Source organism: Balearica regulorum, chromosome 8 (assembly GCF_011004875.1).
Source record: "Balearica regulorum gibbericeps isolate bBalReg1 chromosome 8, bBalReg1.pri, whole genome shotgun sequence".
NCBI classification, from domain to species: Eukaryota; Metazoa; Chordata; class Aves; order Gruiformes; family Gruidae; genus Balearica; species Balearica regulorum.
In genome coordinates, this window is record NC_046191.1 from 28,285,858 (window position 1) to 28,309,256 (window position 23,399).

Below are 23,399 nucleotides of genomic sequence, written 5' to 3' on the forward strand. Positions count from 1 at the left end.
CGGCACCACACTTCAGTTTGTATCTCTGACTGCTTAGCTTTTTCACGCCTGTTTCACAAAAGAGAAGAATTTTCTGTAAAAAAAAGTTTTTCTGTCAATGACTACTAACTGAAAGAATAAGGTATCTGCACCAATTTTAACTATATCTCCTCCAGGAAGCATGCAATCTAAGTATGCGTCTACTTTCTTCAAAGCAATTCTCTGCTTCAACAGCCAGATTTAAAGTCCTTTCTCTTTCCCTAATGACTCAACGCAGTCTTTTCACAACCGCCATCTCAAGGAGAAAGAATGAGCTGAGCCTATGAGGAATCATAATTTGGAGGAAAAAAAAAAAAGTACGTATGCCGTAACAAATAGCTATACAGTAAGACTATCAAAAGCATCTCAGATCAAAAAGCTGTATTACAAAACCAGACCTCAGGCTCTTAAAATGAAAGTACTTGTTTGATTATGACTGACAGGGTTACAATCAAGAGTTCACATCTCTTATAAAACAATTATTTGGCCACATGCAGTTTATATAACAGTAAGCAGGGAAGGAAGTAAAGAGCTTTCAGGTTTGAAATCTAATTATTAATTTCTCACTATTTGTAAGAATAAAATAAGGCTCTGATTCAAATCTGGAGAAAAAGGCCCTGACAAGGTAACTTGCCATCTGTGCCTTTAGTTATCTTAAAAGCCCATTTGGATATACGAAATAATAGAAAATGCTTTCTCTCCAAATACAGTTTCCAGGGATTGTTTCCTGCTATTAGTTTTAAGTAACCCTATTATCATGAAAAGATGTTTAAAAAGCACAAGCAATATATAAGGTCATGGTCCTGTACTCATCTGTAGGAAAGGAGTAAGAGCAGGTGAAGTGCCTATCTCCCCCTGGCATTCTGTTGGTATTAGACATTTGACTCCCCTTGCACTTTTGAATCTCTCTCTCACCAACTTCTACCAGAAGATTGCACTAGATCCTTTGCTTCAAACACTGGCTCAGTATTTTAAGGGCACATTTACTTCTGTTACAAAGGGAAGCAAGTAAGAACATTTGCTCCTCAGACAATACCATTTCCTCAAATGACTGCCACGAGCTCCAGTTAGGAACACATGAAGGTCTAACCCATAAATGGAAACGACTGGTGTCCTCAGGTGCTCTCTGGAATGTCTGTTTCCATCTAAATATAACCAGAATCCTGAGAGGAAACCCTCCAAACACAGTCCTTGACTACCAAAAGCAGCAAAGTCTCCTTGCACACAAAGGAGCAATAAGTGAAGAGCAAACTCTTCAAATACCTTAGTAGATGCTAATCCAGATAGTACCAATAACAGCTACACTGGGAGATTTGACGCTGCTCCACTCCAGCCCTGTTCCCAGCCAGCCTACAATGACATAAGTGGTTCTGGGTGTCACACAATTCCTGGAGCAGGCAAACACGCAGAATTGACCCTCATGCAACATCAGCACTGATGCAGATCGAACATGCTATTTAATCCCAAGCACATTCACTGACTGGTGTTAGTAAATAAGGATGCTGTGCGCACCTAAACAAGGCTTGGTGCTGCCCTGGGGACAGTGATGGATGCATGCCACTCAGCGCTTCAGAAATAACAGGACTTGGATCCCACTTCCAGAACCATTTGTCAGCCCACAGAACTATGCCAGGGCCACATCCCTCACAACCCTTCTGAAAGATTATGGCAATGCATAAACTGCATTGGGTGGGTAATGCAGTATAGCCCAACGTGTTTCCTGAGCAGTTAGGCTCCGTAAAGAAGCTCCAACTCTGATACCACCTGCAAGCTAGAAAATAGTTTCCTCTGTCTGAGTGTGGGGAAACAAAAAAAAGTCATCCTTGCACAAGCAAAGACCTTGTGAAGGACTGAAACAGGTACAGTGGTCTAGAAGCTACAGGCAGCAGAGAATAACAATCTGATCCTAGAGTTAAGAACAACCTTACTAATCTCACCAGAGCTCCAATAGCAAATACTCAAGTTATCAACCAACAGCATGTTTATAGCAAGACACTGCCCTTCACACAGAAGATAGGATGCCTTCCTCTTACCAATTACAGCTATTCCTGAAGGTGAGGACATCTTAAGCATCTCTCTGAAGGCTAAGAGTTCAAAATCTACTAATTATAAGACTCACATGATTAAAAAAAACCAAAACCAAAAACCGCAACACAAACCAACTGGAACAAAAAATATAACTATTTATGTCTCTACAAAGACATGTGCTACCTCTATAAGCCATATTAAGACAGACACGGATGTAATAAACTTCTTGTCTGCAGAGAGCAGCTTCATTATCCCGTAAAACCAAGAATGTCCTATGGCTTACTAAAAAGAACCACATACCATTTTGCCTGCTGATCTGAGAAACAAAATGTTCTTCTTATCTCCTGGATATTTATTAATCTGGATCCAAGGGTTCACAATGAACTTCTCACAGCTTAGCAAGTAACTATACATCTGCTGACCACACAGACTCACTCAGTCTGGAGGAAAGGCACGAGTAAAACATAGCTGCTTAAGTCTCATGGAATAGGTTCGAAGTAATGCATTTTAACGTCACATTTGCAACAGGCTCCAAGCTTACAAGTAGGGAGGTACTACAGATCAGCTGATACTATATCGCGAGAAGTTACCGCATAAAATAATGATGTGAAACTCTGAGACTGGGTTGAAAGAACCCAAATTCCAGATCCTATGTGACAGAGACACCCTGGTGCAGTCTGTAAGCACTTCTCCAAAGAGACTCTCTTGCAGCATCCACTGGCTGCATGGTGAATAACTATGTGGGTGAAAAGAGTCATTGCCCTTCACTTTTCTTCATAATTGTTGCTAGAAATGCCCACGTCTCACTTGTGCGAGTTCCAGCCTCTTGTCCAAATGGGCCAGATTAGCACAAACTGCTCATTTTCACCTTTTGCTCTAGCCAGGCACATCCGGGCAGCAGGAGTGAGCCGCGCTCAAAGGAACAGCTCCACCTGCGGATCAGATGGAGCAGATCCCTCTAGCAGGGGAGAAATAACAAGCATCTGGGAGCAGTAATCACTTCCATCAGCACAGCTGGATCCAGAGAAAGACATCAGCACACAGCCCACCACACTCAGCCCCGATCTGGGTGGGTGCCACCCCAGAACAAGGCTTTGACACAGGGACCAAAACATCCTTAGTGACAAGAAAGATGAAGATGACTTTCTTCGGCACATGTGCTTCATGGACACACAGATCAAAAAATCAAAAGGTTACAAAAATACTTTTAAAAGACTAGTTTAAAGAAAACTAATGCTTTGATGGCTAATAGTGATTTCTGAGGATCTCACTTGTGCCTTCTAAACTTGAGAGACTGGCAGTACTGTCAACAACAGAAGTTCGCTACAGTCTTCAAGTAGAGAGAAGAAAAACCTAAAATTTAACACAGCAAGAGTAAATTCTGAAAGGGAGATAAAGAAGAACTGTACAGTATTTTTATACCCTATATCAAGAGCTATTGCAGTCTGACACAGGGGAAGGTTGTGGAGAGATACAGCATTTAATATTACCTTTAACAAAGATCTCCGCACATGAAAGTTCCCCAATTACTGACATACACAGCATTTTTGATCCTAGATGCAAACTAACGATTGCAGCTACGCTCTGAAAACACCACCTCCCTCCAGGAGCCCGCGTGCTATTTGCGGCAAACGCAGCAGAAACTTTATGGAACAGCACGTGAAGTTCACGTTTACCTCCAGAGATCTTCATAGTCTGTCCATCGAAAGGACCACCTGAATCATTAGGCTTCCCCTTTCTTCTTTCAGTCATTTTTAGAAAAGATGCTAATACCTATACACGTATTGGGACGGCGTGAACTGTAAGCAACGGTACGAGAACCGTTAACCGACCAGACCCTGAACCCCCACCGTAATTAGGATTTGAGGCTTTAAACGCCTTGGTTAACCCCCGCCCCGGGCACACGAACCCGCTCACACCGGAGTTGCGGCGGCTTCCCCGCAGCACGCAAATCAAGGACGCTGTCGTGCCAGGGCCCGCCTCGCCTCCCCCGCGGCACCGGAGGGGGGACACACCGAGCACTCCCGGTGGGCGCGGAGCCGGGACCGCCGCCCCCCCCGCCTCGTACATCCCCGCTGGCAACCGGCCTCTCCCCGCCGCTACGGGAACGCGGCGCTGCGGGGGGGGGGGGGGGGGGGGGCGCGCGCAGCGACCGTTGGAAGAGCGGGAGGGGAGGGGGGTGGGGTGGGGGGGGGAACAACCGTTAGGAACGGCGCGCGCAGCCAGGTAGACGTTGAAGGGGTGTCGTGCCCGCCGCCTCACCTGGAGACGCAGTTCTCCAGCACGGAGCTCTTGCCGGCGCTCTGCCCGCCCACCACCGCAATCTGCGGCAGGTCGAGCAGGCAGCTCTGACCCAGCGCCGCGAAGGCGTCCTGCAGCCGGTTAACGAGCGGGATAAGCCCCTCCATCCCGCCGTGCCGTGCCCTCCCCGCCTCCTCTCCTCCGCCCGCCGCCGCCGCTGACAGGTAACGGCCGGCGCACTGCGCATGCGTCCCACCCCCGAGCCTGGGGGCGGGGTCTCCCCGGACAGGCCACGCCCCCTCCCGGTGCGGGTCCCGGTGCGGGTCCCGGTGCGGGTCCCGGTGCGGGTCCCGGTGCGGGCAGGCAGGGCTGAGCCCGTGGTGGCGGTGGGGTCCCCTCTGCCCTTTCTGCGGTGGCAGCGGCCCCTCCGCGGTCCGGCACCGGCAGAGCCTTCTGCCAGTCACCTGTACAGGCCAGCAGCTCGCAGGGAGCATCCCCGGGGTCCTCCCCGCACACCCGCTCGCCCAGTGCCCACCCGTTCCACTCGAGCGGCTGGGTGGGCTCCTCGGTGCTGAGGCTCTTGGGCACGAAGACCACCGTTTGCCCAGGTCCGTGCACGGACACACCAGACTGCCCTGCTGCCCCTCTCCCCCAAGAGCGCCGACCCCAGCCGGCCACCCTGTCCCGCTGGCGGAAAGGGCTGCGGTAGCCCCTGCGAGCCCCCCGGTGCGGGGCCGTGCCATCCTGCGGCACCCGGTGGAGGTCTGCACGCACTCTTCCTCTACAGCCTTGGCACCGAACTGGGAACAGGGCCAAACCGGGAGCACACGGAGGAGCTGGGTCCTGCTTACCCCCATGGGACCTGGCAGACAGCTGGCCTCAGCACTTCCCAACCTGCCGAGCGGGGTATTTTGGAGCAGTCCCAGTGGCCAAATTCCTCCCGACTCCCGCCCACCACGGGAACGGGAGCAGCGGGAATCACAATCCATCCCTACAGCGCACGAGGGACCCTGGCAAACGGCACCGATGTTCAGCCACGGGTGGGAGCGTGGCCAAGGGTCGGACACCCGTTCACCGAAACCGTGTCAGGGCAGGCCCGAGAAGCCGGGTCCGGCAGCGCTGGTAGCAGGTGGGTGGTTCAGGAACAGGCTGGGAAGCGATAACAAGGTCCGAGCCACGGCATTGCAGTGGGTTCAATTAAAAATGCATACCGAGGCTGAGCTAAAAGCACAGGCGAACAACAGAGAGGAGATTTGTCTGTGATTACTGGCAGCAGTCACAACACAAAAATATCCAAAACAGAGGCTTTGGAGTCCCGCAGCAATAAAAGTTATCCTCTGTATTAAACCAGACACCGGCCTCACTCAGCGTGAAAAGCAAAACAAAAGGGAACTGTGAACATCCCGCAGGCTGACAGATACTAACGATCTGGAGGATTATCAAAACTTCTTGGCCAGAGCTCTCAATATGTGTAAAAAATTACTCTCTACAACAGACTGACTTCTCACCCTGGAAACAAACGAACAGATTACAAAGTTTTTAACCTGCATAACGCAGAGACAGCTTCTCTAGCAGTGGGTAGATCACGGCCCCAGCATCACAGCCTCTGGGAAAAGCCTTGCCATCATTTCTATCTAGATGAGGCCTGGGGGTTATTGACATAATTATGCCAATTAGCAGCATGACTATTTTTTTCCCCCCACTCCTGAGTGAGCGGGCTATGCCGGGAGGCACTGGAGTAGCTGCCTGGCCTTCCTCCAGCTCCTGGGTTTCTACGGAGGCTGGAAGTCACACAGAATCCACCTCGTCTGAGCACTTTGTGCTGCCCCAGTGAAGTAATTAAGATCGGTAGAAGAGCAGCCTGGCGATAGGATTGCATCTCCACAAGAGACAAATGAAGATTAAAAAAGGCACGATGCCTTCAGGAGCAACGCTGTGCATGCCTTCAAATTGATAACTTGGGGAACTATCCTTTCCATTAGGTCTTTAAATTATATCTTTCTTTGCTTCCACAAAAAAAAAAAAAAAAAACCAACATCTATGAGTAGGAAAAATTTGAGTTATTCCCCCAAGCCTGGGAAGTTTCCAAATCAAACTTTTTTGTCTATTGAAGCTGAATTAAAGCTGCTACGTGACCACACTCACCCTGCGACTCCATCGCTTACAAAAAGCCACTCTCCCCCACAGAAAAAAAGCCACAAGCAGCCAAGTATAGATTTCCAACCTCCTGGAAAAAGCACGAACATTTTCATTGTGCATGCCCGTGTTATCACGAGGATGCTCGTTTTTCCGACGAGTCCAAGAGAGCAGTGAAGAAGAGAGGAAGGGCACCCAAGTGCATCTTCACGTCTCTGCTTTTTCCGACTTCTCCAGGCATCTTGTTCCAACCCCCCATGCGGAGCCCAGCCTGGCTCTCTGAATTTGTCAAGATTCAGAGTAGCTAAACGAAACAGGGGTAGTACTAGCAGATACCATTGCAAAGCTTCTTGTAATGAATAACCCTGAAAAAAGAGACCCAAACCAGCATCAGAGGGCCACGTTTTCCTGGGGAGCACCAGGTGCGATCCCCAGGAGCTGCGTTGCTCACTGCTTAGCCAGCTAAACACGCTCTGTATTTTTACCCTGCGCTCAGTTGTGCCCCACGATATTTATCATTTTCTTTTTCCACGTGACAGGTTTGGCAAGGAGAGACCTTCACTGACCCCCTCTCCCCGGCACGGCGGGAAGGGTGCCCTGCTCCCCAGGGTGGCACACCGACTCCGTCAGCAGGGTCTGCTCCCTTCCAGATGTCATCAGCTCCAGCACAGCCTGCCTGGGGCCCCCAGCCCTGCCCAAGCCTCCAGTGCATTTCGGATCAAGCCTACGGACAGCAAATTTGTCCTGCCCTGACTTCCAGAAAAATATATGGCAAAAATAGCCCAGCTTCAGGGTGCAGCTGTAGCATTTGAGCCCACAAACTTACCCACAGACACTTCTTCCTAACCAGGCAGCGTGACGTTAAAACTGAGGACATTTAGATCAGGTCCCCAGGCTGCTTTATAAACATACACCAGTGCGATTCCCTTCATGAGAAATGGGTTATATATAAACTACCAGAGAGGAGATTTGCAGATGCCTGCAGCAAAGAGCCAAGCACATTCCCCCACCAGGAGAGCGGGCAGGACCCCGGGGTGAGCAAAGCACAGCCGAGACTGCGTCCTCCCCCAGGAAGCATTTAGAAGCGGCAGGCTCCTTCACACACGATCATCTTCTCTCCGGGGACCTTCCTCACCCCCTTCTTGCTTCAGATACAAACCCAGAGTCTTGCAGAGCTTTTCAGGCAGCTGATCAGCACAAAGCAGGAGGAGGCGTGGGCAAGGAGCCCCGTGCGCAGGGGAGCTCCCAGGTTCTCAGCAGCACCTGGCTCCGCAGTGCTGGTCAGCATTACGCCTGCGTATCTGCCAGGAGGAGAGCTCAGACCTTGAAGCTGTGAAAAATAGAATTAAAGTCAGTGAAAGAAAGCCAGAGTGGCTGCAGAGCTGTGATTAGAAGTAGCGGCTGCAGCATTTCCCCCTGCAAAGAAGAGGCGCTTTCTGCCTCTCCCCTGTAGCACTGCTGACTCACAAATCACAGGACACTGCCACCTCAATCCTCGTCCCATCTGGCGTGCTGGCCTCTCTCCTGCCTTGGGACCTCCAGCTGCATCCTTTAGTTGGGCACATCCAGTTGCAGCGTAGAAGGCCACCATACTGCGTTGCAGCCCACAGAAATGTTTCCCTGCAGCCCTGAGCACCCCAGGAAAGAACCGTACTCCCTTGCTGCAGCCTGGCACGCCTGCTTCCTTGGTCACAAAGCCAGGCAAGCCAAGTGCTTCCCCAAGGGAAAATTTCATGGACAAAATGCTTCCCAGGTGCTTCCACTCTCTGAGACGTGGCTGTTGCAGCCCTTGCTGTGCTGTGACCCTGCCATGCCCGGGCAGCAGCAGCATCCCCAGCCAGCGGGGCCAGGCTCACCCCGGCAGAGCTCTTCCCAGCTGGAGGGAATCAGCCTCAGCACTCAGTCCCTGCAGCTTTTATTACTGCACAACCTCTCCCAGCTGCCTGATGTACTTTCAGCTGGTGACAGTATGTCCCCCATCTATCTCCATCCTCTTCCTGAGAGCCCAGCCAGTTCCAGTCCTTCTGCAGAGGGATCTGGGCTGTGACACCTGATGTTATACCATACGGGGTATACACGTAGCACCCCACCGCTGCCTGCCTCATAGCGTCACCGTCCTGCCCAGCTGCCTGGCCACAGAGTCACCCTGGGTCAAAGAGCCTCCGTGGCTGGGCGTAACCAGTTGCGTCTCTCCACCCAAAATCACGAAACCCAGGGCTGACCCATCACCTCCCGGTGCCTTCCTCACTGGAGCAGCAGTGGGACACGGATGCGATGCTTTGCGAGGGATTCGGGCTGGACCAGACCAACGCATCCCCGGCTGGCTGCATCCTCACGCCTGAGCTGTGCGATGAGTTATGCGGCCGTCTCTTTTTGTGCTGGGAAATCCAGAAAGGAAAAAAATCAACATCTCAAAGCCAGCGGAGGTTGCTAAGTGACAGCAGTGCTTGTTTCTATCTCCCTGCTTACAGCATGCCTACGCTGCAAAGGAAGTAAGTGAGGAGTAAGGGATGTAAACATGAGTATATTGCCAAAACACTCAACAGAAACACAGTTGCCAAACGTATACATTAGCTGAATGTTTTGGCTGCCAGGGGAAGAAATATTTACTACACCTCAATTATTCCAGCCTCAGAGTATTTTACCTGCAGAGGAGCATTTCAGGTATTTGCAACCCTCATGAATTTACCAATTTTCCAGCTGAAATGAATTTCCAGACCAAACCTGTAGGGCTGTCAGTAGCTGCAAGGACAGCTGCAATGAACTGAGATTTCATCCTTACATTGTTTCTAATAGATGGCTTTTGTTTTTCCACCAGGATGTGGTGTTACCCAGCAATGAGGAAGCACAACAGAAAGGCAGAACTGGACAAGGGAGGGAGAACACAGCCTTTGTACGAGCTCCTGGGGAAGAAAGGAGATGGTTTTGGTAAAATAAAGGGCACGCACACAAACCTATGTCATTGGAACTATGTCGAACATGGAAAACTAAGTAGACTAAATGCAGCACTGCTGAGCCAGTTGAGAAATTTGCCATTGCTAAGCTGGATGGATAATAGATACCTTCCAAAAAAAGTGCTCATCACAGAGGAGCTTTAGAAACTAACTGCGTGGGGGCAGGCAGACTTCCACCCAGCTCGAGCTCCAGCCTTGTCTCTCCCATTGACCAGCATCCACGCGCTGCCCCAAACACGCTACAGCACAGAGCGACCCGGTGGCGAGCAATGCGTGGAGCCCACACTGCCGTCCGTTATCTGAGGCAGGGAGCAGGCCAGCCCTGCTCTCCAGCGCCTGGGAACCATCAAAAGCACTTATTTAAAAAAAGCATCTGCTCCCTCTGCATAGAAGCGGGCCAGCCCAGGGAGAAAGTAGGGCACTGATTTGTCCCTCTGTGAAGGGGAATGAAGGAGCATGGGAGAAGGGATCTGAACAGAGCGGTTTCCAAAGCAGAAACTGCTGGAAAATTAAAATATAGCCACAGCTGCCGACCAGAGGGACATGCTTGCTGTCAGCACTGCTGCCATAGTGCCTCCTAGGCACAAACAGCCCTGTCCTCTGCATCGGAGCGGTGGCCATGGTCCCCAGCGGTTCAGGGGGTGAGAGCCCTTGGGGTACCCTTTTCATGGCTCCTGCAGGGCTGGGGAACTGCAAACCCTCGGGCTCACGCACCCCCTCCCTCAGCTTTCCAATTGAAGGAGGATTTCCCATGGCAGAGGAGAGCTGGGTCCTGCTGAGGAAGAAGAGGCTGATGACCTGCAGCCCACCAACACCCTGGTGGGACAGGGTGTGCGAGCTGCAAAGCTGGTGAGACAGCTCCTGCAGTGATACTAGGATGTTGCCTCCACGCCAACAGTTAGGTCAGATCCCTCCTGGAGCTGCTTCCAGTGTGTTGGTACCACCCTGGGCTGTGGAAAGGTGGCTGGGGAGGGTTTGCTTTGGGAAGCAGCTGCCAGAAAGATGTCCTCGCTCAGGGTGCCAGGGGCAGAAGGGAGCACGGGGTGAGGGTGTGGGATCAGTGGCAAAATACCACGGTGCCTGAGCACATTGTTGCCTTGATGTCTGCAAGCCGGTCGCTTTGGTATTGTGTCTCAGACTCATTTTGGTACCAGCTGTTGCAGGGGAGAAAGACAAGCCCCCCCAAAACGACTTCTGATGAATGTGGGAGCACAAGCAGGTCAGCTGCTCTGCACACAGCAAGGACATACGAGTCAGCTCTTCGGCTAAACTTCGCAGGGAGGGACCAGGCTTTGAAACACTCAGGAGACAAAATGAGCGGCCCACGCAGGAATGGGGTGCTGTGGGAACACCGCAATGGGTGGTCTCCTGCTGCCCTTTCACCCTGCAGGAAGGCTGACCTGCACCACCTGGGCGAGCACGCTGGTGTGCCCAGGGGCCCGAGCACCGGGCTGGCTCCCTCCTGGCCCAGGGGGGCAGAGGGGAGAAGGGATGGGGGCACAGGGGGTTACAGGTCCCAGTTCACAGCGGTGATGGCTGGAGAGATGCAGAAGAGGGGCAGGCACGTGGTGGGGTCCAGTTTGGGGAAGGTGAGCAAGGAGTGGGCAGTGGGGTAGGAGGGGCAGCTGCCAGAGGTGACCGTACCTTTTCCAGGGGTGCTGGGTGCACCAGAAATAAGCCTAGCAAAGCACTGTGGGCCTCGGAGCAGCCCTGAGCATTTTATTTTCACAGCTCTCAGGCCACCCACACACATCCACAACCAGGCTTGGTGCAGGGCTGGAGCTCTGCAGACACCAGTGACCAGGGATGCTGAAGATGCAGGAGGCAGCATCAGAGAGAAGGAGGTGCGCTGGAGGGGAAGGGGATGATCGGAGGGACATTTTTCCCACACAGGAAAGAAATGAGGACAGACCCAAACCCACAGTCCCGCCAGCCCCAGCAGCACCTTCCTCCCCCTCACCACCGTGAATGCAACCCCTGGGCTGCACAGCCCTCCATGGTCCCAGCCCCCTTCCCAGGGAGCCATGCTGTGGGGAGCACCTCCCCGTGCCAGTCCCATCCTTCAGAGAGACCCAGGCCACACTGGACCCCCAAAGGCAGCAGTCCCAGCCATGGGGATCCCTCCACTGCAGGGCCACAGCATCCACACGAGGACCTCTCTCTCGTCCAAGTGGCGTCAGAGCCCCTCTCATAGGATCTTGACGGCCTGCAGCATGTCCGCCAGCACGTAGGAGCTGTCCCAGGGGCGCCCAGGCTGCCGCAGGGCCCCCTCCAGCGCCCTGGCACGTGCCTCCAGCTCTGTGGGGTCCCGCCGGCCCTCGGGGCTGGGCTGGCAGAACAGGATCTCGTTGACCTCCCCTTCAATGCGGCGCGCGTAGAGCAGCGGGAAGACCTCCCTGAGGGTGGCCAGGACAGACTCCTTCAGCCGGGCGTCACGGCACACCAAGTTGAGCACGAAGACGCCTGCAGCAGGGTGAGAGGGATGGGAGCTCAGACCAGCCCTCGCACACCGCCCTGCTCCCTGTGGGAATGCCGCTGAATCGGTGCCACCCTGGTGCAAACGCCCACCCCGCGGCAGCACAAGGAGTGCTGGCATCCCCCCTGGTGCCCTTGGCCCAGCTTCACGTGGATTGCGGGTGGCCACACAATCTGTTCCCTGGTACCACCTACACCCTCTGCCTTCCTGCAACCTTCCTTGGCCCCCCGGGATGTCTCAGCCTGCCTGACCCAGCAGCGCCGCAGGCCACCCAATCCACCCTGCTCCCTGCTGTCACGATGCCCACTGAAACACCCGAATCTGGGACCCACCAGGAGCGGCAGATGCCACGCAGCAATCCTGGCCGCTACTCTCCAGGATGGGAAACAGTGGCACAGCCCCATTACTCAAACCCCACGCAGGACCAGCCAGCCTGGCCGCAGAGACACGGCCGGATCTCCCCTCCTACCTTCTGGCTTGAGGACGGTTTTAACTTTCTGCAGAAAGGTCTTTTCCACGAAGGCTGGGGGTGGGCAGCTCATCCCCACCGTGAGGTCTTTGCTGTCCACATCAAACATGATGGCATCGTACTGGGACGGGGCTGCAGGAGGGAGTGCAGAGACTTGTTATCCCATGGGACAGAGATGAGCTACACACGGTGGGGAGGCAACGAATGGGGTGGTCAAGACAGCCCCTCTGCCATATTATGGCTGCTTCTCTCTCCTGGGGTTTCTCTTTCCAGATGAAACCCACAGCAGCAGCCCTCGGCGCTGGGGGAGGCAGCACATCTAAGGGCCCCTGCAACATTGGCAAGGACAGGCCTGTGAGCTGCAGAGACCCGGCGAGGCTCATGACACATGGCAGGAGATGGGCAGGGACAGGAAGCAGAGGGTGAAAGCCGCCCAGGACTCTGCTCCCCAGCACGTCACCCCCCGGGCTCGATGGGGCACCCGGGATGCTCCCTAAGAAAGTACCTTCAGCTGCCAGCTTGGCCACATAGTCCAGGCCATCGGAGATGTGCACCTGCATCCGGTCGCCCTGGGAGAAGCCGAACCAGTGCGTGGCCACCTCCAGCATGGAGGGGTCGATCTCCACCACGGCCACGCGGGCCTGCGAGAAGTAGTCGTGGATGAAGAGGGGCAGGCTGCCCCCGCCGAGCCCCACCACGAGCACCGCCAGCAGGGCTCCTGCCAATGGAGAGCACCCAGTGAGCTACCAGAATGGCCACGCTCCCACTGCTCGTCCCACCCACCGGCCCCAAACCGCTTTGGGAAGGGTGCATGGGGCACCTTGGCCAGGAAAGCCCCTCCCCAAGGAGCTGGGGCGTGGGGACACACGTGCGTCTGCCCCCAGCACAGCCTCGTCACCTGGGAGAGGGTCGGGGCCCCCCAGCAGGCAGAGCCCTGCGACCATGGCCTTGTGGTGCTCGCAGCACAGGTAGCTCTTGTCGATGGCTGCAGGTGGCTCGGCGGGGCTGGGTTTCTTCTTGTCCTTCCTCCGTTTCTTCTGGCCTGAATGACAGGAGGCATCGGCTGGTGAGGCAAGGTGGGAGACAGGGCTGATTTCTGGGGACTAGGCACACCCAGCCCCTGCCTTACCCACAAGGCAAGCAGCAGAGTGTAAAAACGCTCCCAGAGCTGCTCCAGGCCAAGGCAGTAAGGTCCCAGGACTTTTACCTCACTCTCTGCCACCCCAAAAAGTCACCCTTGGCCCCTGCCCCTTCCCCACGTACCTGGGAGAGCCGTGGGGGCCAGGAGCCGAGCCTCCGACTGCACCACGTTCCTGTTGCAGAGGAAGACGAGGCGGCGGAAGTAGCAGGTGCCGTCCCCCTTCACGTCCTCCACGACGTACTCTCCGCTCATGGGGCTGGTGTCACGGTGCCGCACTGTCCGCACCCCGATGTCTCCTCCCACGGACAGGAAGGGTACCTGCAGGGACAACAGGGACTGGCATGAGGAAGGAAAGGCTACAGGAACAGACCCTGGCGTTCCCGCTGTCCTGATCACTGCTAAAGAGCCGGGATGAAGTGGACACAGTGCAGGAGCAGCAGAATACACTGCAGGGAGCCACAGGGGAGCTGGGGACGGGCGCGTGGGACACCAGCTTCCCTCCCATACATCTGTTGGGGTACAGGGAGCGAACACCCCAAGACTTCTTGCACAAGCTCAGCTTTGGGGAGCCAGGGCAAGAAGGAGGAGACAGAAGGGACAGAAGTTAAAGCCAGGATTTGGAAGGGGCCAGATACTCTCAGGGTTTCAGGATGCCTGGTTTTCTTGGGATGCTGGGTTTTGGAGGGCAAGCACTTTACACTGAATCCTGCCCCCAAGCAAAGGAGGCCAGCTGGAGGGAAAACCGAGAGGAGCTACACCTGAGGCCAGCCTCCTCCCCACCAAGGCAGCCAGCTCACACCTTGCAGCTTGGTCTCCCTTGAAGAAGAGGGATTCGCTGCTGGCAAAGCCAGCCTGGCCCCAGTTTTGGGGAAGCCGAGTGAGGGGGCCGGGCAGTGGGGCTCACCTGCTGCCGGGCAGGGAGGCCCGGCGGGGCCAGCTCCATCACCTTCCCCGACAGCTCCGCCTGGATACCGGCCATGCCCTCGTAGCGCTGCTCCCGGTGCAGGGCCACAGTGACCAGGCGCCCGAAGCCCGCGCTGGCGGCCAGCTGCCTCCGCCCTTCCTCCGTCCCAAAGAGCCACTCGGTTTCTCTGCCCTGTGGGACTGCAGAAGGGGCTGCCATCAGCCTGGGCCAGTCCTGGTCCCCGGGCAACCAACCCGGCCTCTGAGAGAGGAGCTGCGGGGATTGGCAAGACACCATGAGGTGCATGCCCAGAGCTGCGCTCTGCAACCATTGAGAGAGCCAGAACTTTCCCTGTTTAGGGCAGGTTCATGCAGGAGGTTAGAAAAGCCACATCTCGTAAGAAGGGGGCATCCAACAGCCTCACGACCCGTCTCCAGGCTGTGCTAAGCCCCAGCTTTGCAGGCACGCAGGGAGGGAACAGTGCTGCTGGCAGAGCCTGACACGTCTCTGCGAGGTGCAAGCGCAAAAGCGAAGAGCAGCCCTGAGCAGCCTGGCCCTGGCAAGTGACACAGACGCCCACACAGACCAGCGATGCCTTTCTGGCTGCGTCCGCTGAGCTCCGGCTTTATGCAGCGACGCGCTACAGTGGCTGTCACCAGCACGAAGGCAGGAATCACCACCTTGGAGGCAGGGCAGGCAGCGTTCCTCTGCTGCCAGATGGGCATCCGCTCAGCCAGCGACCTCTGTGCCTGATCTCTGCTTATACCACCAGGCAAACGCATGTCCCACTGCAAAGCCAGGACTACGCCATCAACCGAACCCTGCCCAGGCAGGCTATTTCCCTCTCCAGCCCCAATTTCAGCAGGGTCAGGACTGCTGACTGTTTTGCACCTCCTGGCCAGAGCACTGTCTCATCGCAGGCAGGAGCGGCTGTACTCACTGATGAAGATGGCGAAGCGATTGTCCCGGGAAGGTTTCACCAAGGGGCTATCGACCACATGCAGCGTGTAGCGAGGCCTCCCGCTCTCTTTGTCACACAGATCCAGGGAAACCTGCTCCGCGCAGGGGGTTTTGCTCAGCTGGCTGCAGAGCAGGGCGTAATGCTGCCTGTCCTTCACCGCTGCCACCAGCCGCTCCGTGCTCTCCACCCGCATCGGCTTGTCCTGCTCCTCGGGGCAGATCTCCAGGATCTGTGGCGCTGAGCCGGGAACCTTCCTGAACTTTGTCATGACGTAGACAAAGACCGGTAGGACAAACTGCTGCTTGTCCCCGCTGCCGGCCACCTGATGGACACGTACGACCCAGCCTTCCCGGGAAAAGTATTCCACTGCTTTCTTCAGTACGTGGGCTTGAGCCAAGGAGACGCAGAGGTAGCGCCCTCCTACCTGCAGGACCCGGCTGATCTCGGCAAACATCTTGTCCACCTTGGCTAGCGTGGCCTCCTCTTCATCGGTGAGGATGGCATCCAGGGTGCCTTTGTCCAGGACCACCTGGAAGTGGGCGTCAGGAAAGTCCATCTGAAGCGCGTCCATCAGCAGGTAGCTCATCTTTGGCCTCTTGCTCCCGTTCCGCTCTTGCATCTGACGGATCACTGCGTTGCTGATGTCGATGTTCACGATATCCTCGCACATCCCCACGTCGTACATCTGCTCGCTCAGCTCCGAGTTCCCGCAGCCCACCACCAGAACCTGGGGAGCGGCGTAAGAGCAGCGTGATGGTGAGAACGCCCCGGAAACGCGCCCCAAAACGTTTTACGACCAAATATCAGCCACGAGCCTTCTGCGAAAACCTGCACCCGCACCACCTGCAAACCCACTCTCGGGGGCCCCAAAATAACGTTTCCATACAGAAAAGCCCCACGGGCACAGAAGTGACGCATCTTTCGCGTCTCTTTCGGGGATGACGGGGGGGGATGCTTTAACCCCCGGAGCTCCCCGCCCCGGGCTACTCGTGGGTCCCCCGGTCCCTCGCTACGGCACACCGGGGGCTTCGCACCGTCTGTGTCAGCGCACAGTGACGGCGGTTTAAGCCGGGGCACGGCGGCACGCAGCTCGCCGCCCACGTGGAAGGCTCGGTGCGGGCACACGGCGCTGGGTACCGGACGGGGCTCACCTTGTCGCGGGGCCGGACGTACTTGTGCAGAACGGGGCAGAGCTCCGGGAAGGCCCCGTACCACTCGAAGGGCCGCTGCCCGCGCTGCCGGAAGAACCGATCCCAGTACGGTGCCGAGCCGAACTCGCCGGGGCCGCGGGGCAGCAGCTCCATGGCCGGGCGGGCTCAGTCCCGGGGCCGCTCCCGCCGCGCCGCGCGCTGACTGCATCCGGGTGCGCAGCGCCTTCATTGGACGCGGCGGTCCCGCAGCCGATTGGCTGTATCTTTCTCGCTCCACCCCCGACCGCTTCCCATTGGCTCTCGGCTCCGCGCCCCGGAGGGAGGGAGCAGCCGGTTGCCCGCAGCGCCGCCCCCGGGGGGGAGGACCAGCCAGCCCCGGAGCTCCGCGCTACCCGGCTCTCCGCCCTGTCCCCGGGCAGAAAGGGCGGCAGGGAATGCCCGGGACAGCGCACGGCCGGGCCGGAGCCCTCCCCGACCCGGGGGAGCCCTCCCGTGAGGCTTAAAAAGAATCCAGACCCGCTGGGCTGCGCAGAACAAAAACGGGGGGAGGAGGGTACCAGTGGCTGCAACAGGAACGGCTTTAATGGCAGCCCGCAGCAGCGTGCAGCTCTGCCGGGGCCGTACGGGCCAGGGATGGCCCCGCAGCCCAGGAGGCTAGCTGGGACCGGAGCGGGGCTCTGTGGAGTTGCTCTGACGGAAGAAGGCGGAGAGCTCGCTCAGCGCCCTGTAACGGTGCGAGATCGAGTTCTTCACTGCCTTGGGCAGTTCGGCGTACCTGGACGGGAGAGAAACCACAACTCTCAGCAGCAGGGAGGCTGCACCACACTCCCCCTCTGCTCGCGGTCTCCTGGCTCGACTAGAGAGCGGTGGCACCCGTAGGGACACCCTGGCAGAGCCCACAGCCCCCCTCTGACCCACCACGTTCGGATCCAGGAGGGCGTTTTCTCCCTGTTCGCCCCCTCCTCGTACGCAGGTGCCTCTCCACACAGAACCTCGACCCCGGCTTTCCTTACGTGAAGAGCTGTAGGTAAAACACCACTTACGTCTGGTCGTAGCCGTTCGGCTGAAAGCAGGGATCCCAGCCAAAATCTCGAGGGCCTCTGGGCTCCACTATCAGCCCCTGCCAGGAGATAGCAAAAAAAACCCCCTGTAAGCCATGGTTTCGCAGCACTTCCCTCGCAGTCGCATTTCAAACACAGACCGAAGAGCTACACGCACGCAGCCATAGCTTGCGCCGTGGCCACCGCAGGCACGGTGCGTGGTGCTGTCCCCCTTCCCAAGCACCTCCCGAGGATGTGACCAAAATTAGGAGCCCTAAACTCAGTGCTCCATCGTGCTGCCCTATGTGGACAGCCCCTTTACGCCCCCCATTAAGAGAACTAACAACTGCACTCAAATACAACTCTGCTAGAGGGAGACGAGGAGGCTGAAGAGCCTGAGGTAACGTGCAGAGCGTTCGGTACGTACAGCCGGGCCAAAGGGCTGCAGCATTCAGCACCCACCACCCACGCCTGTTCCCAACAAGCTCCGAGGGCGTTCAGTGACCCAGGAGCCACTAAAATTGTGTTCAACAGAGCCAACGCTGTTACAAAATTCACATTGAAGCCCTCCTCCCTTCCCCAGGCACGCCACCTACGTGAGTCTGGCCTTTGAACAGCCTCACTGGCTCCTCTGGGTTTCCAGTACTGAACGCAAAGGTACAGAGCGCGTAGGCAGATTTGTCTTCAAACCCAGCCAGCAGCTTGTACAGGCCTGAGCGACACAGAAAGGATCCCGGCGTTACTGCCTTTCCCTCGGAGCACAACACGCCCACCTAGAGACGGATCGAGGGAGCATTCTGCACTCACACTCACAAGGGAGAGGAAGAACTACAGGGGGTGACGAAGCTCAGGCACAAGGATGCTCTTGGCTGGGTGCCTCACGTGACTGAAGCCAGCACCTCAAGTCTGACACACATCTAATAGCACACGGCTCCGCTATTAATTTGGATGCAGGAGCAAACAAGTGTGAGGCACCAGGGAGGGCTAAAGCTCACTCTGATTTAGCATGATTAACACCCATGCTCGTGACACCAGCGTGGGATTTGCAGTCACACCCTTAACTGTGAGATCAAAGGCAGTCACTGCATGCCAGGGGAGGTGAGCACTAGTGGAGAGGGGCTTGCACAGAAGCGAAAGGGAGCAGCAGGTCTTCCAGGTCATACTGATGACAAACAAGAAGTTCCCAGAAGCCCTGGCACCAGCCTGCAGAAGCAGACGCTTGGGAATCCAGGGATGATGCTGAAGCTACTGCGGGAAACAACATCCCGTGAAGAAGGGCACAGAATGGGGCAGGAAAGAAACCAGCTATGAAATGGGCAGCGCCATGGGCAAGCACACTCAGCAGAACCCAGCACAGGCAGGGATCCACTTCATTTGGAAAGGACCAAGTTACGTGCAGAGCAGTAACATGGGAGGCAGTACCTTCTGGTTTGAGTTTTTCCAGGAACCATTTTCTGAAGGGTAAGAAGAGAGGAAAGATTAATTTTTGCTATTATTTCTCAGAAATACAGGCATCCTCGAGATATTGTTGCCTACATTTTCATAGCCCTTTGAATCCCTCTTAAGTGTGCTGTCAAAGTACCAAATTCTGGACAATTTACCAATAATGACAGACTTAGCTCTTAAACTGAATGGGGGGCAGTGAAAACAGCAGTAGGGTATTGAATTTACTGCAGTACTGGGATCTATGTAAATAACCCAGTTCTCACTTGTGAGTACCGACATGCCGAAATACATTTCTCAACTCATTCACATCTTATACCCTGTTCTAGTGCCAACTTCATCATCATAGAAGCACATCAAGCTTTTATGTCTCTGCTTAGCTCAGCAGAGATGGTCTGGAAGAATTAATCGCACTAAAAGTTAATTCCAGGAGCTAAGGCACTATTTATTAGAGGAGTTACACTGCAATGTAACAATGTTGTTATCTGCTGGATTAAAAGAGTCCCTGTGAGAACCTATAGGACACTCCTCCCAGAGTCCTGCTGAAACACATGGTGCCTTAACTACGCAGAGCCTGCTGCAGGGCCAGGTTCCCAAGCTGGCTGCAAGACCAGGGATGGCAGATCAGGAGATTCAGGTCTGTTTCTCTCGTCCTGCACTGTGACATGGGCAGGGGGTGCGCACGTGCCCATGGCAAGGGGTTGGAACTAGACGATCTTTGAGGTCCCTTCCAAGCCAAACCATTCTATGACTTACAGCCAGGTTCAGGGAGCTCAAGTCCGGCCCCTGAGGTGCAGGATGAAGTCGAGGACACAGACCTGTAATCACCTCCCTGACCCTATTGCTCCTGGCGTGTGGAGAATCCCCCGTGAAGCATACGCTGCCAGCCTGCACTCCTAAGTCTAATGCACGAAAGGTGAAGCAAGTGCCCTCCTACTTACATGTACGGTCCCGGAAGCCCCCCCAGAGCATTGAAGCACAAGCAGGTATCCTCTACTATAACAGGTCCCCGAACCTACAGCGAAAGCCCAAGAGATGGAAATGTTAGACCAAGAGGAAGGCACTGCTTCCAACCCCATTTTCTTGCTCTATCCTATTCTCATGTTTCCATGCTAACAGGAACACCACAAAAATCCACCAGCTGCTAAAGTTCTTCCCCTCGGAGGCAATCCATACCAGACAGACACAACTAAACCCATGCTCTCCCCAGGCAGGCCAGAGTGGCTGAAGCGTGGTAGGGTAGATCTCACGTGGAGAAAAATGAGCAGAGCTGAACACCCCCTGCCCTCCTGGGGGGCAGGAACGGTGGGACAAGGAGAGGGAAAGCCTGTGTCCTGGACGCAAGCCTCCATTCTCCTCAAGTCTCAATCCTCACTTGGCTGTTTTAAGACACCCATCCCAGAGAGAGCTCTGGAAGGTGATCCATCATAAGCTCCAGCTGACCGAAAGCTGTCCCGCAGCTGCTGGGGCTGGACTGAAGGAGCTGCCACGTCCTCCTCCTGCTGCTGGCAGGACACGAGAGGTTAGAAGAGCAGCAGCAGGACTGCCTAAGCGACCGCTGTACCACCAGCGAGAACCCACCATCGCCCAGCACAGGCCCGAAACAGCCGGCTGAGGGGAGCGCAGGGAGGCCAGGCTAGGCCCGGACACGTCCCCGAGCACCCCCAGGGCTGGGTCGGAAGCCCCGAGGCTCCTGGCTGGGCTTCCCCCCGCCCCGACCGGCGGGGAAGGGGAAGGAGAAGGAGAAAGCGAGCGACCTGCCGGGCGGCTTCGCGGCACTTCTGCACGGAGATCTCGTCCGGCTCCCCCTGGTACTCCGGCACTGGGGAAACAAAGGCCGGTGCTGAGGAGACGGCCGGGCCGCCCCGCCGCGTCCCCCCCCCCGGGCCCCGCCGCCAACTTACGGTCAATTTTCTTCGCCACCAGCGTGTAGGGAGAGGAGTCCCCGAGGATCTGAGTGACCTGCGGAGGGAAACGCGCCCGTCAGGCCCCGGCCCTAGCCCCGCCAGGCCGGGTCGGGCCGGGCCGGGCCGCCGCCAGGCAACCGCCCCCGCTCCCACCTCCTCCAGCTTCTTGGCGTTGCCCGTGACGAACACAACGCTCAGCCGGGACGGTGCCGCCATCCCGACCCCGCGCGGCACCCGCGCGCTGAACCGCCAATCACCGCCGGCGGCGACACCGCACCCCGCAGCGCCGGGCCAATGGGGAAGGCTTTCACCGCTGCCTAAGAGAACGCAACTTCCGGTACTCCGAGGGAGGGCGCTTGTCACTCGCCGCTGTGCTGCACTGCCCGTTGCGCATGCGCGGGACCGTCCCGGACAGTCTCGCGAGAGCTGCGCGGGCGGCAGGCGCGGGCGGGTCACTACGGCGGGTCACCACCCCGCGGGGCCCGTCCCCCGCGCTCCCTCCCCGCCTCAGGCCCCGCGGCCGCTGGTCCCCGCCAGCTGAGGCCCGGCCTACAGCGGGCACCGGCACCTCCAGCGGGGCGGGGGCGGCCGCCTCCCTGTGTACCGGAACTGTGCTCCGGGCGCTGCCGCTCTTTGCTCCCCGACCTCTGGGCAAGTCTTCGCACGTCCTGACACCAGACTCCCCCACGTTTCACCTGGCTGACGGCAGATGCGGGAGCAGCCGTAACAAAAATAGCGGCGGGCAGGGCAGGACTCGGGAAGGGGGCCCGGAGGCCCGGTGCTCCCCAGGTAAAGGGTAGTGGGGAGCGGCGCCCTGCACAGCAGCAGGGCCCTGGGAGCTCTCCCCCCGCGGTACCCAGGCCTCCTCCTCACACCCAGCCCCCCAGGAGCTCCTGTTTTGGAAGGGGGCTCCCCAGGGAGGACTTACTCCCCTCTCTGGGCTGGCCGGCTCCCAGAGCTGGGAGTTGGGGAGGCCTCTCCCCACCTGCATCGGAGCTGGAGCCATCCAGCCCCGCAGCCCTCGGGCACGGGGGCCCTGGGGTCTCACCGCAAGGGTCACACCAGTAAGCCTGGGAGGAGGAACCAGCCCTGCAGAAGGAACGCACAACTCCAGCCAAAACATGCTGTTCCCTGTAAAAAAAAGCGATCATGTGGAAAACGGCAGCTAATGAAGAGGTCTGTCTTCTGCACAAAGAGGGAATGGATAAAACAGACCCTACGCTTGGGTGAAGGAATTGTTTTTGTTGTAAAATCTCCTTCGTAACATCTCCTAAGTGAAAACCAACCCCAAAGCATGCAGGCGCTGCTGGAAACAACAACCCATTCTACTCGCCACCAGTCCAGGGTGGGACAGCACAGGCTGCAATATAAAGACCATGGTATCTCAAAGGAACATAAAGAGGACTGCTCTATAACGTACCCAGGACGACACATTGTAATGGTCTTTTCAGCCTTGAGAAAAAAAAAAAAAAATAAAAATCTATAAAACTTACTCAGGAAATTCTATTACTGTGAAGTTACTGACCAGGACCACTGATTTGCTGGTCCCTTGAGAAGGTCTGCGCTCAGGATGACCCTGGCATTCAGTGGCTTGAACATAAAACTGATCAACACCTAATCTTGGCAATGCAGGGAAGCACGTTGCAGGCTTTGGCTGTGGCACCTTTCCCTGCCCTGCATCTCAAGTACAACCATTTGCACCCCAAACTCCTGGGAGATGCTGCGAAAGCACTCAGGTAGCGCTGTCAAGGAAAGTCAGCGTTTCCAGGACAAGATCCTGCAGCCTGTGCTCAGCTGCCTGGGGTGGGCCCATCCCTTTAGTACCAAAAGATGAGCCCAAGGCAGGCACAAGACACAAACAGCCCTGGGTCAGGGGCACTAACCTTGCCACCTTGTTTTCCATGGAGCTGGGTCAGCTGGAAAAGCGTTTGTGCCTGCCCGAAGCAGCGCCCTGCCAGCATAGTGATAACTGCAGCACTTCTCTGGTGGTATAGCGGTGCCTGCACTGAGGGGAGTTCAACGCTACCTGGGAAGCCTCCCTAAGGACATGCTGCTGACAGAGATCTGCCAAACCCAGCAAGGACAGGGCTCAGGAGGGTGTAGCAGTGGCTCCCAAATTCAACACCTATAAGCAGTTCTTTAATACAGTGGTGTTGCCGTGAAGCCTTCATCCTACCAGCACGCATTTTCCAAGGCCCTGAGCCCAGCTTTAAATCAAGACTTTGCCTCTAGCAAGCAACTGCAAAACTACCTTCTCTTGCTCAGACCTGGTGCCAGCAGGGATTCTAAGTCCTGACGTGCTGCTGTGGCACCAAGGTCCTTCTACGGGTGGTAGCAGCAACAGCAAAGGCAAGATGGGGCTGGGAGAGAAAGCCAGAGATACTGGCAGGAGTCAAGCCTGCCCTAGCAGGCAGGCCAGAGCAGGCACAGCAGTTACACAGGCTCACAGCGCCATCAACTCACTATCCAGCTGGCAGGAAAAGTACCCAATAGCTCAACAAGACCTGCAGTCTCCCTGAAGACACTCACT

At 56.3% G+C, this 23,399-nt stretch overlaps 3 protein-coding genes across 8 annotated transcripts in view; all 3 read right to left on the reverse strand.

Moving 5' to 3' along the window:
* Window positions 1–4,535, reverse strand: part of DNM3 (dynamin 3) — a 183,153-nt gene extending 178,618 nt beyond the window's left edge. For all 5 annotated transcript variants that reach the window (XM_075760263.1, XM_075760264.1, XM_075760262.1 and 2 more), the window contains exon 1: window positions 4,309–4,535. In XM_075760263.1, the coding sequence (XP_075616378.1) occupies window positions 4,309–4,454 (146 nt within the window). In that variant the 5' untranslated portion in view covers window positions 4,455–4,535. The remainder of the gene's footprint in view (window positions 1–4,308) is intronic.
* A 6,529-nt stretch (window positions 4,536–11,064) lies between these two features.
* Window positions 11,065–16,702, reverse strand: METTL13 (methyltransferase 13, eEF1A N-terminus and K55). 2 transcript variants are annotated; one of them, XM_075760269.1, is made up of 8 exons: window positions 16,480–16,702; window positions 15,308–16,055; window positions 14,368–14,567; window positions 13,586–13,781; window positions 13,221–13,364; window positions 12,828–13,040; window positions 12,323–12,454; window positions 11,065–11,840 (listed from the first exon to the last, which is right to left on the reverse strand). In XM_075760269.1, exons 1-8 carry the CDS (start codon window positions 16,630–16,632, stop codon window positions 11,566–11,568), a joined length of 2,061 nt encoding a protein of 686 aa, XP_075616384.1. In that variant the 5' UTR covers window positions 16,633–16,702; the 3' UTR covers window positions 11,065–11,565. The 2 variants fall into 2 exon arrangements, with proteins under 2 accessions (XP_075616384.1, XP_075616383.1); XM_075760268.1 differs by having other exon boundaries at window positions 13,221–13,385.
* A 337-nt stretch (window positions 16,703–17,039) lies between these two features.
* On the reverse strand, window positions 17,040–21,178 carry ITPA (inosine triphosphatase). The gene is made up of 8 exons (XM_075760270.1): window positions 21,023–21,178; window positions 20,867–20,924; window positions 20,720–20,784; window positions 19,904–19,977; window positions 18,942–18,973; window positions 18,116–18,231; window positions 17,523–17,599; window positions 17,040–17,254 (listed from the first exon to the last, which is right to left on the reverse strand). The coding sequence occupies exons 1-8, from the start codon at window positions 21,083–21,085 to the stop codon at window positions 17,134–17,136; spliced, it is 606 nt and encodes a 201-aa protein (XP_075616385.1). The 5' UTR covers window positions 21,086–21,178; the 3' UTR covers window positions 17,040–17,133.
* Window positions 21,179–23,399: the final 2,221 nt, after the last annotated feature.